This window comes from Apostichopus japonicus, chromosome 15 (assembly GCF_037975245.1).
Source record: "Apostichopus japonicus isolate 1M-3 chromosome 15, ASM3797524v1, whole genome shotgun sequence".
Taxonomy (NCBI): Eukaryota; Metazoa; Echinodermata; class Holothuroidea; order Aspidochirotida; family Stichopodidae; genus Apostichopus; species Apostichopus japonicus.
Window position 1 is genome coordinate 10856999 of NC_092575.1, and position 18024 is coordinate 10875022.

At 37.6% G+C, this 18024-nt stretch overlaps 1 protein-coding gene across 1 annotated transcript; it reads left to right on the top strand.

Moving 5' to 3' along the window:
• The first annotated feature begins 8064 nt into the window (after nt 1–8064).
• LOC139981235 (uncharacterized) lies at nt 8065–17804 on the top strand. Its single transcript, XM_071993462.1, has 5 exons — nt 8065–8624; nt 11994–12094; nt 12982–13105; nt 13931–14059; nt 16169–17804. Exons 1-5 carry the CDS (start codon nt 8347–8349, stop codon nt 17793–17795), a joined length of 2259 nt encoding a protein of 752 aa, XP_071849563.1. The 5' UTR covers nt 8065–8346; the 3' UTR covers nt 17796–17804.
• The last annotated feature ends 220 nt before the right edge of the window (nt 17805–18024 follow it).

An 18024-nucleotide genomic window follows, 5' to 3' on the forward strand; every position in this document is an offset into this window, starting at 1 on the left:
CGTGGTTATTTAATTTCCATTTGATTTCCAACATTGCGTTGTCCAGACAGGTTTTTAAAAATGATAGGCCGAATATATATATATATATATATATATATATATATATATCGCACTCTCGTACTTTCAGAATTTAAAAGGGGCACTTCCCCCAAAGGAGTGTTATTACACTTCATGTAGCTCCATGATAACCAAAGAAAGGTTTTGCCCAAATTGCCTCCCACGTTGCAGGGAATAAACTATATTATACAACACCTAATTATATTCCGGCCATTTGATTGGTCAATTGATCGTCGATTGCATGCAAAATCCGCTCTATTCCACTCTATGAAATAGAACCATGGGTTATACTTTTTTGATAGCACTTTTTTCAATGGTAAGAGAGCAGAGAAACCTGTCTGTTCAAAACAATCTGTTGCATGAGTGCATTTTACCCATCTTAATATAATATGTTGTATAAAACAAATAATGAATGGTTTCCATTCGTGCAATAGTGCAACTATTTCATTCGTTGAAAGATGTAATTTGTTCCATTCAACTCGTCTGCGCCTCGTTGAATGGAACATTCCATCTTTCAACTCATGAAATATTTGCACTATTGCACACATAACCATTTATTATTTGTATAATAACAGTGTTGTATTTCGTATAGCAGACGAACTTTTAGGGGAAACATTTAGGGGAAACAAGGGTCGCGTAGCTTCTTTCAACCTGAAAAGAGGGCTTTAATGATATTTCCTGCTTTTAGTTCAATTTTATTTTTCAGTGTACTCAAAAGGGTTGGGGGGGGGGGACGATCGCTCCCATTGCTCCCCCTGGCTACGTCCCTGAATATACTTAACGGTACCGGTTAGATGGTTACTTTTTATACAGCTGTAAATCTCCGACCATTTGCGGTATCCATAACTCTGTGATTAATAACAAATTAAGTATTCAAATTGGAAAGCCACATCCTGATGAAAGGAGAAATCTTAGCATGAGAGGAGTTTTATTCAACCCAAGATAACTAAGTGGTTTCATGGCTTCGATGTACCCGTTAAATAACGTCGCATACTGGTTTTTCGCAAACCGTTGCTAAATTACGTTCTAGCACAGGCGTCCTGGCTGCTGGTATTCTTGCGTAAAATACATTTTTTGTAACAGTGTATAGATACTCTCAACTAGCAGGGGCGTCGGAAGCTATTTGGGATTGGTACGGCAGATCAGAGTGTGGCCATCTATCATAATTATCGGGGGGACGTTTGGTAGGTCAAACTACGCTACGCGCCACCATGGTTGGCGCGTAGCGTAATGGAGAAAATTTTGAAAAAATGTCTCCCAGATTGCAGGAAATGGAACTTCCCGAGCTTGAAAACAAGACCCCTGCCACCCGACTAATCTTCTGAAACACATTTTGAAGTATGTTTCATTTTGGTTCTTTATTTTTTGCCATTGTATTTTCTTAGTCCTACTTTTTTTTTTTCTTTTTTGCGCCGTGAATATTGGTTCGCCGGACCTGCCGTACCGGCTCCGACGCCCCTGACTAGTGATCAAGTTACGACCACGTGGTTCTTGTGGAAACGTTAAGGTGCCTTCATGATGTTAAAATGTTCACACACTTATATCATCAATTTTCTGGAAACTTGCACTTGCAATTTTACAAATTTTCGAATCGACTTCTTGTCGAAATTAGTCAATTTAGCCTTTTCACATTTTTTTTATTGGAAAAATGTACTTACCAAAATTTGCAATTTGACATTTTGTTGAAAAATTGCCTAACTGAAAACAATTTTGATATCCTACCAAACATGCAACACTCGCGTTGCAAACGGTGAAAGTCGTACGTGTTCAATTCAACCATTTGTTGCAAACTGTTGAAATGATAACAATCCATAAGAACACATCAGCGTTTTCCAGCAAAGTTGTTAAAATATTCATACTATACCATTTATCATTTGTTGAATTATTGAGCAATTGAAAAGATCAAATCGTGATAAATTTAAATTTTTTGTTTTGTTTTTTTTAATTTTTGTTGATTTTTTAAAATATACTTAGTACAAGATCGGCACCTAAACGTAGGTGCCTTCATCCGTATTATAACCCCAACATTTGTTTTGTCTTGTAGGAATATTCTTTCAATAAAAATATGATCAATAGTTTTAATACCAACGTTACGTCAAGCTCGTAGCCAGATTTTGATTTTTTTAGGGCGCGGGAGGGGCACAAATGTTTATCTTATGCAGGTATATCTCAACACAATTGTATTGTTTGGGTAAGGGGGCTAAGATCCAAAAATGGTGCTATCTTTTCCATCATTTTAGCTACAATTTTGTAGCCACTTTATTAAAAACCAGAAAATGGATAGTGGTTTCGATGTTTTAACATGATCCGTTTTCTTCATGAATCTGACGTGATGTAAAGTGAGGGTGTATAACATACTTGGTATAAGTAATACAGTGAAAAGCAGTGTGATGTAACAAATAATAAATACACAATGACACAGGCTGTCCTGCAAGGACCATTATACTCAACAACAGGCTTCTTGAACTAAATGTGATAGATACAGCAACATACCAAATATGACATCTGTCCTTGTTAAAATATTGTGTATAACATGGTTTCACAATCTGACCCTTGGTGAACTCAAACGACCATTGACCTCCACCCACAACATTAGGCTTCTTGTACTCAATGTGGTACAAATACATACCAAATATGCGATCTGTCCAAGCTTCCCTTGCGATATTAAGGTTAGGAAGGTGTGTTAGTGTGAAGAGACAGGTACGAGGGGACTGAAGTAAATACTTGGCATTTGTTGACTTCAAATTACCTTTTACCTCCACCAAAGCTATATAAGCTCCTTAAATTTGATATGGTACATCTACAAACCAAATATGAGATCTGTCCCTTCTTGCAATATCATGTTTACACCTGTGTTTGACCTGTTGTCCTCAAATGACCTATGACCTCCACCAAAAACAATAGGCTTCTTTACTCTATGTTATACACCTTCATACCAAGTATCTGATCTGCCCAAGCTTCCAATATTGAGATATCATGTTTAAAAGGTTTTCAATAAATTGACCTCTGATGACCAAACTGACCTTTCACCTCCACCAAAAATCAATGGCTATTGTATTGAATATGCTACTTCTACACACCAAATATGAGGTCTGCCTTAGCTTCCAATATTGAGATATCATGTTTACAATGTTTCCACAATTTGATCACCGGTGACCCTAAATGACCTTTGACCTCCACTGAAAACAAATAGGCTTCTTGTTGTCAATGTGTTACGTCTACACACCAAATACGAGTTCTGCTTGTGCTTCTCTTCTTGATATGTCATGTTTACAAAGTTTTCACATTTGTGCCCCTGGTGACCCCTAACGACGGTTTGTCCACCACCAAAAACAACCAGCTTCCTATACCTAATGTGGTACTTCTACAAAGTAAATATGAGGTCTGACCAACAGCTCTTCTTGAGATATTGTGTTTACAAAGATTTCACATTTTGACCCCGGTGACCCTAAATGGCCTATGACCTCCACAGAAACAACAGGCTCCTTGTACACAATGTGGTACATCTACACACCAAACAATTTCCTTCTTGAGATATCGTGTTGAAAAGATGGGCGTCACAAACGTACACACACACACGCTCACATGCGCACATTATATATGTATAACGAATGTAATGTGTTTTTTTTACTGTTTGAATGGGTAAAGCTTTGTTAATATTACCGTCTCGTTGCAATCTGCCCGACGTTTCACTGAGTGATGTCACGCATTAAATTGTTATCAGACCCTATTTTACAGTAACCTATCAATGTGTTTCTGACAGGATGTTTAGAACTCAACGCCCCCCCCCAAAAAAAAATGCAATTTTCACATTACCCCGTGTGATCGAACAATCTGATATAAATTTTACCAGATTATTTTACTTGCTGTCAAAGCCGATATAATTGTAAATAAACAAACTTTTATGATCAGAAAGTCAGTTTTCACATCTTGATTTAAAGTTGACATAAGTTTGTTACTTAATTAACCAGGCTGTACATTTCGAAGCGGTTATAGATATATCATCTATATAGGAGGTCGAGTCATCTTCAATATATTTGCTAAAAAGCATCTCAATAACATACTAAACGTTTATGAATAACATTTGGGAGAGGTTAGGTTGGCAGACGTTCTCTAATCCCCCCCCCCCATACACACCCATAATTCCAGCGCATCATATTTCCATACGATAGTAATATACTATGGAATTGCGGAGTAAAGTTCAGCATGGGTTACACAAGGGGGCCCAACATTACTTATGGGTGTTGGGAGGTTGATGCAATATTCATCAACCATCAATTTCTCTCCTATATTTGCAACGTTATGAGCAGTCTCAAAGCAAAAGTTATTTTTTAAGGGATTGGGATGAAGTGAGTGGGGCAGGGGGGTTGGTTTGTGGATATAAGGAGGAAGCAATATGGGCAACAACTATCACTATTAATTAAAACTTTAATTACGGACAATTTTAACCGGGTCGATATCTTAAGCAGCGGACAATTCTGTTCCATGACGTCACTGGGTATATTCATCTTGACTGTCCGTTGGGAAGATTCAGGATACTGTAAGATGATATAAAAGGATCGTCTTTTATGCTAAATCTCTGGATAGGTAATTGAAGGCTAACATTGATGATGACGTTACTTCCTCATTGCATATCTAAAGGTTGAGGTTAATCAACTCTTATATCAATTTTAATCATTCAGCCAAAACATCATGTTCTTATTAATAACTTATAAACAACAGAGAGCATCGTTGGATGACATTGAGCACCATCTGTTCTTGACACATTTGTATATTCATTGTTAATATGTCATGTGAGGGCTATAAAATGTCTTATTTTTCCAATTGAGTTTAGTGTTACATCTGATGGAACTGATCTATTAGTCGGTGTGATAGACTACATAGTCCAGTCACTTTAACTGATGAACGTCAACTGCTTAAGAGTTGAAGTTGAAATAAATAAAACAAAACTGTTAGCAAACTGCTTATCCACTAGAGAGCCTGTGTAGGAGATTGTGTAAAAGTAAGTTGGCCTGAACGTTGAAAGAAAAAATAGGAAAGGAAACAAAAATTGAATTCGATAAGGAATATGGTCTAATAACAAGGAGGAGAATGAACCAAAATGTGACGCAGGAATTATTCAGACAACCATTAGCGTGTGGATCGTGAACCACGAAGGTTCAACGTTACATAAAAACATAACATCCATCACAAGAGCTCAAGCGTTCGAAGCATTTCCGTTTTATAAGAATGACTTTACAACACACTTTTCTGCAAGAGTTTGACCAATTCTACATATAGCCTACTACAATCACGTGCCGGTAATTCACCTTCTACATGAACGAGGGAGAAGGGGAGCTGAGGTGTGGATTTATCCGTCACTTTCTGTTTTGCCATGCATGTCTTAACATGTATAATAATTATCCAGGCTGCTGTAATCATTGTAAATTCGAGTCAACGTAACAAGTATGAGTGCATAGCACATTGATATACCGACGTAAAAGCAATGCCCGATTTCATTTCTACGAGGAAATTGACATCTAGCTTACCGTCAAATTATCACTTTGTGTTTTGTCGTAGGCCTACTAAAGTCCGTGAAAATGTTGGCTTTTTCATTAAAACTTTCTATCAAAGGTCGAAAGTTTGAGGAAAACACCGAAATCTTGCAACAGTTTATTTGGACCTTTCGTTGTACCCTCATACACCCTCCTACTTTATTGAGTACCTACTAATTTTATTACTATCCCGAAGTTTCAGGAAAATTTGCTTTTTTGAGATTTAAATAGTCTGTTGAACTTTTAAAATTTAACATTTCAAGGAATAAATCGAAATATTTGGGAGATATCAGGATTGAAATTTGTGTCATGAGTGTGTCATTTTGTCAGGTCATGAAGACAAAGTGTTGCCGAAGGTGCAAACACGGCTATTCCTTTAGCTATTCTTTTTTTTTATTTGCATTTTTCTTTCTTTTTTCCATGTTCAAGCTGAGTTTACGCACTTGACACTAAAAACAATGGAAGCACTTTTTAGGTACATGCTCAGAAATTCAACATGTTTGATCAACCATTATTTTGGGAAGCTCAACTTTATAACGGAAAATATGTAGTGCTATAAATAATAAGTCTATAAAAATCAATGCAAATGAGAATCGGTCTGTAATATTTTGATTTGGTCAAGCTATCATCTTTGTCTGTCAAAGAACTTTTAAGTTGCTATTTCCATGCAGGGTGGAATAAAAATGTTCTTACCTTTTCTTGGCGGGGGGGGGGGGAGGGGGTGGGATGTCGTTCATCTCTATCACATAGACACGTGATGATGGTTGGGTGTGCTTCTGATACCTTAACTAAGACTCTTCTCAGTCGCGAAAGTAAAGATATTATTAGAGAATTATATTGTATACAAGCATTAACAGATGCCTGTAGCAGCGGCGAATTAGGTATAGGAGGCTGACATTTGATGGAAACAGCCAGATGCGAAGGAAGGAGCTTGCGAAGGAGGGGGCATTCCCGCCCTCCCTCCTTGCGCACGCCATTGGCGTTTAGTGCTGTTGCCAGATAATGGTACCGCTTGGAACCACACCGTGACCGGGTTTTGCGTTACTTTTACCAAACAAACGTAATACAAAAACATAACTGGATCAATCCACTAACAAGTAACGAATTGTCAACGTATTTAATTTATAGTCTTTTATTTTCCCCATTCCCATTAAAGGGGTTTTCTTATATAAACGTCCCTGGTCCTACCATTACACCGTTACAGGGTGTTTTTCAGGGACCTTAAGTTTCCTCGAAGAGGTCGAGTTTGATTTCCCAGATTGCGAAAAAAAGGTTGATTTTACAGCAAATGATAATAATGGATTCAAATAAGCCTCACATACGTACCGCAAGAAGGAGGATATAAATGTCTTCGTGCTTAATGTCTTTTCGTCGTTATACAGTCATCAATTGAATGCTTGATACGCGTTAGCGGAAGCCGATTAAAACGCTAAACGTGCACTGTGAATTCTGGACTACTCAGATAGCGTAAACATCTTGTCGTACAGGTTTCAGTAATATGAAAGCAAATGCACCACTTGAATAGCATTAATCTCTATCTATTGTTATAAACTTGTTTCGAAACAGGAAGATGTGGTTCTTCAATGAGTATAGATAAAGTCAATTAGTGTGTTACGTTTTGGACATTACGTGGACTACTTGGTATTCCAGTAATGGCGGTTTTCTTCATTTCTTCATTGTTCATCAGATTGTAGTCCATTGACTGGTAAAACAAATAGAACAAAGAACAAGGAATCGGATAACATTCATCCGAGATCAAACTAGTTTTATCCTGAGACGTGTACAACGAACAGATAGACCGAAGAGTTGAAGACATCCCGAAGATCAAGTGTAGTATCTGTTCCCTTTCGAGGGGAATGGTCATAAACACCTCACGATGGTCACACAGTCACATTCTCGAAGCAAGGGGACTGGGGTTGAGAAGTAGGAAAGATGTTCGGTAGTTTGGTTTTCGTGCCCAGGTTCTTTCCTGGGAGAGTATCCCCGGTATTCAATAATGGGAGAATGATCGACAGATAGATTTTGCTGTAACTTGATTACTCACTTAAATAATTAAATAATGAATAAAGCAGAATTTTAGTCTTGATGTTATAATAGAAAGAAAACAAAAAACTTTGAGTCCAAATACTGTTTCTGTAGCTTTTCCAGTATTTTTCATGATATGTATCGTTAAATATACTTAATTTCTGGAATATTCGTTTACTAGGCTAACTTGATGGTGACGTCGGCTCCTCATTGCAGTTCTTATAGTTAATGTTAATCCGTTATTTCTTAAGGTCAACCAGAATATGTTCGTTAAACTTCATATTGTAACGCCGACCGAATTCTATTCAGTCAAGTCGGAACACAGAGTCTCGAAAAGTGAGCCAGAGAGTTGAAGTAAGGTCTAAAAACAAGTAAAATGTCTAGAATCACCAGTCACCAGGTAGAGCCAGGAAACACAATAACGGTTCCTTAAAGGAGATATCGCTCGTAGACTTTTTTTTGAGGGCGCTAGCATTATCGCGGTTTCAGGGAGGTTTAATGGGACCCATATTACTCACGTGACCTCGGTGGCAAATTTAGATCAGTGAATAGCACAGGCAAGCGTATGCGTACTGTAACAAGCTCGTACCCATGCACACATAATGTTATAACACAGCATTTCAGTGTACCGCACAGGATGTTCGTACTCGATAGTTTGTAGTTTGTGTGCCTTTAGTAAAGAATACTGTACGATTTTCGTCCAAATACAATCGAGAGTATAGTGAAAATCATGGAAAAGGGATCAGGGCAAGGAGAATCTGGCGAAAGAAAACGGCCTTATCCTGGAACGAGCGTAGGTTCAAGTGGAGGAAGGCCTTTGTTGCATGGACCGAATAGGAACCGCAGTGTGAAGGAACAACAGCGACAAAGAGATGCCACGAAGATTTATCTTCTACGTTCTTATGTAAACTGGCAAATGGAGAAAGAACTCTACAAACATTTCCATGATTTGACTTTTGTTAGCAACGCAGATTTCGCAGAACATTTGCTTCAGGATCACACAAAAAGGTAATGATTTGCTTAGCTAGGCTAAAACTGTTTGGGTAGTACTACTACTAGTACATGGTAGTACTACAGGGTATTGTCCTAGGTTACATGTATAGCCTAGGCCTAGTCAGTATTGCGAAGTACAGAATACTGCGAAGTTCAGACATCCCTAAGAAATACACGATTACACCATGATAACCTACAAGCAAAAGCCAATATCACTAAAAACTACAAAGCTACAGTTATTTCCTCTCCAAAATGACCCGTGTGCAAGTATGTACGTACATATTTGTCAATAACATGAATATATAGTTTTGGTGTATTTTAAGGCTTAGGTACGTGTTCGAACTTGGCAGTGTCTATGCTTTTGTTTTTGTAACATACATGATTTGATAAGCCTAGGCTATGTAACTAGGCCTATCATTCATTATTTTTCCAATGGACCTAGTGTGTGCTAACCTTATCATACTTATCCTAGCACAAAGTAGCAGTAAGTTTTCTTACTGAGTCTGTTTGTGAATGCTTGTCATGAAGATACTGTATACAGTTAAACATTAAAATATCCTTCCTAAAGAAGACTGACAGGGACTGGGGGTCTTTAGTTTCACTCCTCATATTTATGCCATGGAAAGCTGGGCCTTCTCATCACTAAAAAGTAAACTGTTTTTGCCTCAACAAATTGATGGAAACATATTTTCTAACCACTAGGCCTAGGTGATCTGTTCATCCCCACCCCTCCAGGTTCTAAATTGTTATCAGCTGTCCTTGTTTGAAGAATAATTCTTGTGAATGAGCATTTGAAAGAAAAGTATTAAGTATGAAGCCTCATCTTTGTCCAGTCATAATTAGGCATATAACATAGGACTAAGGCCTATAGTATTAGTAATAAGTATGATGTTCATAGTAATTGCATCCCCTAATTTTGTAATATGCACCAGTGAGGAAGGCCTACTATGCTGTACAAATAAAACCACATGGACCTGCATAAAAATAATGCATCTACATAAATACTTTAGAATCACTCCTAACTGATTTACATGTTGGGTCATTCCATATCAAATCACCAAATTTTGGGGTATGTTGTAGTTTGACATCTTTGAAAAATTCCCAGATTTATTGTATGAGTGGACCACCACAAAATAAGCATATTCTGAAAATTTCAGTTGCATTGCTTTACTATTGGCCGATTTAAAATTTAAAATTAAAATTCTTTCTTCTATTTTATAAGTCTTCTAATTAAATGAATTCAACCAGGAGCAGACAAGTACATTGCATATAGTATTTTTTTATATGAAATTAAAAACTGCACAGTATTGAATGACCTTGAAGTACAGTACAATACCCAGGCTCAAAACACATGGAACATCAAAACAGGCAAAAACGTTTTTTGTAAAAATCCCAAACTTTGAGGATTTTTCATTTCAAAATAAGGCAAAACACCCTCCTGAATTTTTTTGTGCAAACAGGGTGGTACTATATCTCTTCCAGAAAAAATTATCAATTTTTTTTTAATTTGACGCGTTTTGAGTTATTGGCCGTCAAAAACGACCTCTTTTGTACATCGGAGCAACTTAACAACTTCATAAATTAATATTGAGAACAGCTAGAACCCTGAAATTTGTTATTGTGTAAGAACTTTGTACTCATTAATAAAGTATAAACCCTGACAGCTCTAACATGGTTACTTTGGTAAAAAATTGGCATCAAAACCCCTACCTCATGCTGAATCGCAGCATGAAATAGCAACTTTAGAGTTGCACAACTTGCAAACATATTATAAGAAAGCATTGTAATCACTATTTTGTAATATTTGTAGTAGACATAATAACCTCTGAAAGAATCAAGTACCATGAAGCAATGGTTTGGGAGCAATTCATCACTAAAAATGGCACATTTTTTAGCGAAAAATACAAACATAAAATATTTTGACACTTTTAAGTTGACCCAACTCCACAAGACAATATTTTTGTAGCCTAATTTTTTCTTTTCCTGTTCTATGGGTTAGACTCTATAGGCATCTGTAATAGAAAGGTAGTAGAAATTCTGAATGTTCAATTGCTGAGAAATGAGACCTCAAAAGTCAAGAAAATGCCAAAATGCCATGGTGGCGACAAATTGCGGAATTTCAAAGTGTGATAAATCGGCCAATTGTAAAGTAATGCAACTGAAATTTTCAGAATATACTTATTTTATGGTGGTCCAATCATAAAATAAATTTGGGAATTTTTGGAAAGGGTGCAGCAACAGCCATCCGTGATTTGACACGGAATGACCCTGTTTTCACTTTTCACACCGCTACGTATGCAACTAGATCTTAGGTTTTTCTAAGCTCAGCCACAGCCAGCATATATGCAATCAAGTTTTAATGGTTCATTTGGGCAACAGAGTGTATACTGTTATCTACTGACTGTCTGTCCAATATTCCAGCAATCATGTGTACATTTCTGTGTTTGGGATTTTTGAAGGAACCCAACTGCTATGCAAGAAATTAGGTTAATTAGCCTCACTAATTGAGGGACCATATTAGTACATATAGCTATACCTATATAAACCTTTATATAGCCATGCCTGGAGGTAAGAAAGTACCAGTTTTTTGTGTAGGCCTGATGCTCATACTTTATGATGCTGTCCTAAGTTATCATATTTTTATAGTCAGTACTTTGCTTGTTTTTGTTCAGCTTCTTGTAAATGATCTGATGTTTAGTGTTCAAAAATGATAATATCTATTAAATTTGGTGGCCAAAACTTATCTCTTGTGGAGAGTAATCGAGCGTTAATGGTAGTCTGATATCAAGCTATTCACTTAAACAGGAAGTCTTCACAATGGTGGGCTTATGTCATGGAGTAAGCTAGCATCACAATTCTCACACATGAAACCAACTGCTCACATAAACAGGAAGTTTACACAGTACAGTAGGTAAATAACGAGTGTACATCAGTCTTTGATCTTGAAAAAGACTGGACATCTTTTAGTGATATGAAACCAAACAGTTCACTTAGACAGGAAGTTTACATAGTAAATTGTACATTGACATGTGAGCTGAAGTTGATGGGCAAGCAGTTGGGCAACACAAAATTATCCTCACAATTTTCTTGAAAGGTACTGAGGTTTATGGATATGTTGAAGAAGAGTATGAAAGAACATCTCATCCTTATCTGGGTTTAAGTCAATATGGGTTAACAATATGTCATTATTGAAAAGTGTTTGTTTGTTACTTTTCTCTTTCATATTTTTTCTTGGTTAGGTACAGTATGAAAACCTGTTGTTTTTAATGATTTGGTCATTACCAGATTCATTAAGCATACAATTAAGCTTGTGGTGTACTGTACAGTTAATTTACTATTTCAGTTAATATGATCTACGGACAATTTTTTTGTTTCATTGAACAGGTGTCAAATGCATCTTTTCCGGAAAGATGCCGAAAGTCAGACAGAGGCATTCTCAGCAGCTGTCACCACAGAAAGATCAGTTGACACTCAGAAAGGAGAAGGTAAATTTATATGTTTATCCTTGCATGAATTACAGACTGGAAGAGCAGTGCTAATCTTATATCTGATCTGATGTGATCAGAAAAATTATACAATTTCATTCTAATTAAATTCCCAAAGAAAAGAAAAAATGGTAGCATATTGCTCATCCACTAAAAAGCATACATGTGTATTAGAATTTATAAAAGTAAGTGGGCCTGATATTATCAGGATCTTCTTTAGAGGCAAACTGACTAGTAATAGGAAATTCAAGAGACACAATAGAGCCTGGAACAGAGAGGACATTGTGAGCACAAAGAAAGGAGTTAATGGTGTATTGAACAAAAGGAGTCAGGGAAAGCAGAGGTAATAGATAAACTGTGGAGTACAAAACGAGGATTAAGTAAGGAGAGAGGGCAAATAAACTATGGCAGAATACAGAGATGGAGCAGGATAAAGTTAGTCATGTCCCTCCTGTATTTTGAGCCCAAGGTTAAGGCATTTCGTCCACTCTCTCTATCTCTGCTGAGGTGTACTATGTCTGAGATGTTAAGTCTACGAATTTAGTTACCTGTTGGGACATGTCTTTAATGGTATGATTGGGCAGCTGCAAGTGTTCCCCTACTGGAGTCTCCATTTTCATGGTATTGCCATTGACCTGTGACTAGAAATGCTTCTTGAGGGTGGTCTTGGTTTCACCAACATACTTGTAACTCAATATCCTATACTTTAATGTTCTCTAAACTAAATGACACCATTTGGATTAAAATATCAGTTTCCAATGCTGCATAAGTATAACAATTTCTAAACAAAAGTATATTTTTAGTCACAGCCATAGTTTCCAATGTGTACAGTACATATTGCAGGAAACTTGCAAGCTAGTAATTATTGTTTTATGTCATCTTTACAGAAACTTTTGATCCAGCTACTTCGACACCTCTCAAGAAGCCATCTGCCATGTTCTGTCCAATGTCACCAGTAGGAGTAGATATAGAGCAGCATGGGAGAGAAACTGCAGACCATACACATACATTGTAAGATTGTAATATTGAACTTATCTGAATGCAGATCTAATTAAAACATTGCAATAAGGTTGACACAGACTTACAGCCTGTATGAGCTGCATAGTTACTAATGTCATCAATTTCAATAGAAGCCTTGTGTATCAGATTGTTGGCAAACTCCACATCTCTCTCTGTTAAGCAATCAAGTCAAATGGTATCATTTCTATAGACTGCTTTGGTATAAAATATTATCTACAGACAATGAGCAAGATCAGCTGCTTAGCATGATCTTAGAAGGATCCTTTTCTCCACCACAATAGTTGTTGTTTTATGTTGGGAATGGAAGGTGGCGAAGGGGAGACTTGCTACATTTAACAAGGATTTGGTAAGGGAAGAAGAAACCCAAGGGTATGGAGGGAGGAGGGTGGGGGCAGTCACTCTTCACTGAACATTTACTATCTGTGCTGTTAATGATTATCTTTAAACGATTTTGTGTGTGTATTAAGTTTGTACGAGTGTATGTATGTGAGGAGGTATATATTGGTGGATGGATGGATGTTTGTATCTATTTACATTTACGTGTGCACAATATGCATATCAATTGATGCTTTGTGCAGTTTTACTAAGATCAAGAAGGTTTCATGATTTCACTCTACATGTCAGCTTCATTTATATAAAAAAATTGTTTGAGTTACATCATCGATACCACAATGCAATTATTTTTATTCCGGTTCGAATCAGCTTAGCACAGTATAAGTCAGTTTTTGAATTGTGTAATTGAACTTCATATTTCACTACCTTGTCATCAACTTACTCAAGCCATTCTTTTAATATCTGCATTGTTATTGTTTACAGGGGTAACAGTTGTTCCCAAAAAGAACTGCAGAAAGAACTGGAGTACTGCTCAGATGATGAAGGAGAGGAAGACAAATTTGGAGACTGGGAAGATGTTATGGATGAACTAAACCAGAGTAAACTTTCTGTGTAAGTTTATTTGTTGAACGTCTGACTGTTTATGACTACTGTACATTTTAGAATTTTGAAGGTTTGATAATTGATTTTTTCCTTGATGAAAAGTCCAAAAGTATAAACTAATAAATTCAATTGTTGACTACTGATGGCTCAGTATCGAGTGTGGAGTTGAAAAAGCAGTGTTGCTATGACATAAGTTGGTGCATGTGTAATGACTTAGCTAAGTACATAGTTAAGGTGGGCACTGAGCACTAGGCATAGACCCCCCCCCCCCTCCCACGATTTTCTGTTTTTTGGTTCCTTGCTTTTTGCAAAGCAAGGAACCTATGCGTTCAACTTGGCGTGTGTGTGTGTGTGTATGTGTGTGTGTGTGTATGTGTGTGTGTGTGTATGTGACGCTTGGCTTGTGTACACGATATCTCAATAAGGAAATGATGTATCATGATCAAACTTGTTGGGTGGATAGCCCATAGTGAGAGGAAGATCCCTATTGTTTTTGGTGCCCGCAAAGGTCACCAAAGGTCAGTTAGATGCCAAAAACCAATATATTAAAAACAGCAATAACTCCCATTGTCAGGGTCCGACATGGTTGATATTTTGCGAGTAGTTGTGAATGGGGTAAGGGATCGTTCCCAAACATAACGGTAATGTGATCGAAGGTCAACAAAGGTCAATTAATGATAAAAAACTAGTATTTTTGCGATAACTTGAGAACGAAATGTCCGTTAGGGTTGGATGTTGCTTTAATGTCATCCAATTGTCGACCCGCATCTGGGTGACCCTTGACCTCAATTTGACCTCTGGTGACCTTTACATGTTTTGGGGGATTTTTACAGTTTTGATGCTATTTTTAGATGTCAAAGGTACCTTCTGATCATAAATGTCAATAGGTTGACCCCGTGTGACCTTTATGTGCGAAGTTATATGAGGTCAAAGTTTTTCGGTCAGAGTTAGGATGGTTGTACAGACTTGTCGTTTTGTTTTTTGGAATCAGGAGATTAAACTACATCTGAAACCAAGGTCAAAAGGTCAAAGGTCACATTAGAAAAAATGTGCTTATTTTGGGAGGAAACGAGCAAAAAAGAAAATGTTTGGTTTTGATGCTAGATTTGGATATCAAAGGTACCTTCCGATCAAAAATGTCAATTGGTTGACACCTGTGTGACCTTCGTGTGCGAAGTTATATGAGGTCAAAGTTAATTTTCAGACATTTAATGCAACAACTCCCAGTTCCAAGGTGTGACATGGTTGATATTTTTGGACAAGTTGGAAATGGTATAGGGGAATAGTTTCAAACTTAACGGTCATGTGATCCAACGTCACCAAAGGTCAGCTAATGTTAAAAAAGTAGTATTTTGGGGGGAGAAAATGGGCAAAGAAAAAATGTTTGAATTTTTACAGTCATGCTCTATTTAGGTCTCACCGATCAAAAATGTCAATTGGTTGACCTCCGGGTGACCTTTGTGTGTGAAGTTATGTATACAAGTTCAAAGTTAATTTTCATACATTTAATGCAATTAAATCTCAATGCCAAGGTGTGACATGGTTGATATTTTGGGACAAGTTGTGAACGGGGTGGTGGAACATTTTGAAACTTAAAGGTCATGTCATCTGAGGTCACCAATGTTATCATATCTGTTGACACGCTTGTAGGTCTCTTATATTTCTTACATTTTCGACACCATATTTAGATCTCAAAAGTGCCTTTTGATCAAAAATCCGATCACATTTTGTGATCACAAAAGTGGTGGTTATAGTGTTGGTTACTTTATGGGAACATGTAGGACCACAATTACTTGGACTATTTGAGCCCAATCTTGCTTGATAATATTACTGTATGTGTATTGTCAAATACCCCAAGCAAGGAACCACAGTGCCCTTGGGCTCTTGTTTGAATGTAGGTGTTATTCCATAGGAAATGTTTTCTCCATAGTGGGGTCTTCTCACATTCACCTTCCCAGGGGCTGTAGTGTAAACATGATACTGTACATATCAAACAATCTACTGTCTAGATCTCATATCTGGTATACATTGTTAACTGCAAGATGATGTACTTATGTCCATCGTAAACATGACCTGTTGGGAATCGAGTTGAATATATTTTGTTGATATTTTTTTCAGAAACCAGCTTGAAACTAGTTTGCAAGTGGATGAGGAGGTTTTTGGATTTCAAGGAGACGACAGAGATTCAGATGAAACCCCAGTTTTTGAACCAAACCAACCTAAGCAAGACACTCAACCTTTCATTGACTCCTGTGTTAAAGAAGATAAAATAATTGTATGGGTGTCTAAGATAGAAGAACTGCTCAAGCAAGTCCATGGAGAAACATGCCCTAACCCCAGTTGCCAAAGAATGCTGGTATACCAAAACACTTTCACTGGATCAGGCTTGAAAGTGACATGGTCATGTTGTGAGGGACATAGCCCTGGTCAATGGTTCTCACAACCATTATTCAACAGAATGTATGCCGGCAACCTTCTAATTGCATCAGGTGTTATTCTTTCTGGAAACAGTTTAATGAAGATGACACACTTTTTCAAAACCATAGGATTGAAGAGCATCACAAAAGATACATTTTATAGGACCCAGCGGCTGTATGTTGCCCCTGTTGTAGACAATTTTTGGCAAGGAATGCAGCAAGGCATTTTGTCAGCGTATGGTGACCAACAAGTTGTTCTAGCTGGAGATGGAAGATGCGATTCACCAGGTCACAGTGCTCAGTACTGCAGCTATGTTTTTACTGATGAAGCAACGAAGAAAGTTCTCCATGTGGAAGTTGTCGATGTAAGAGAGGTTGGGGGTAAAAGCCCAAACATGGAAAAGATGGCATTCGAGCGAGGAATGGATTTCCTTATGAAACAGATCAAAGTTGAAGAACTTGTGACAGATGCTCATACACAGATTAGTGCTGCCATGAAGAATTCAGTGAAGTTTCAGGATGTGACCCATCAACATGATGTATGGCATGGCGCAAAAAGCATTGCCAGAAAAATTAAGAAAGCCTCCAGATTAAGAGAAAACCGTGTGTTGCAGAGTTGGTTACCTTCAATTAGGAACCATTTTTGGTTCTCCTCAAAGACGTCCAACCGTGATGATGTAAGGATGAAAGCAACATTCCTTGGGATTCTGCACCATATTGTGGACGAGCATGAGTGGGTGTTTGGGACAGATGGACGTCCAGGAAAGTGTGCCCATGAAGAGCTGCAGGATGCAGAGAGAACCAAACGCTGGTTGAAGAAAGGTTCTGTTCCACACAAGACCCTGGCAACTGAACTGACAGCTCGGCGTTTCTTGAATAACTTGAAGTATTACAAAAACTTCAGGCATACTGGAATTCTGGAATCATTTAATAATCATCTACTGATGTATGCTCCTAAACGTCATTCGTATGGCTATGTTGGATTTACTATTAGGAATAAGCTGGCTGTTATTGACCATAACTACCACGCAGACAGACGACAAGCAACACAGGTGGATGGCACCCCTCGTTTTCAGTGCAAGTACAGTAAGAGCACTGGAAGATTCTCCGCTCAGCCTCTCATGGAGCAAAAGAGTTATGGCTACCTACCAGAGCTGATGGGACTGATCTTTTTGCAACGTGCAAACACAACTGGCCCTCTCAACCAGCAAGTACCAATGAAGGAAAATGACCCCAAAAGGATCCATCCACGAATCTCTCTGTTGCCTAGACCACCTATTCAAGAGCTAATAAAATGTCATAAGAGTCGTTTTGAGCCCTCCAACTAAGTCAAGTTTATTCCAAAATGTCACCAACTTCCCCCCTCCCGGATTTATTAGCTTATACCGAGGGGAACATGATAATGAAGAAAATCTTGATTAATGTTATGATGTGTTTATGAAGTAGAAATTCACATATTGGTTTGAGAATTTGAAACTTTATTCAGTCCTCTTATCAGCTACAGTAGTACAGTAGTCAATAATAGTTCTCAATAGAGTTTTCATTATGGTTGCATAG

Excerpts from the sequence above, each read along its gene's own strand:
- LOC139981235 (XM_071993462.1), top strand. The coding sequence starts at position 8,347 with ATGGAAAAGGGATCAGGGCAAGGAGAATCTGGCGAAAGAAAACGGCCT. Across the intron at positions 12,095-12,981 it reads TGACACTCAGAAAGGAGAAG|AAACTTTTGATCCAGCTACT; the intron begins GTAAATTTATAT and ends TCATCTTTACAG. Across the intron at positions 13,106-13,930 it reads GCAGACCATACACATACATT|GGGTAACAGTTGTTCCCAAA; the intron begins GTAAGATTGTAA and ends TATTGTTTACAG.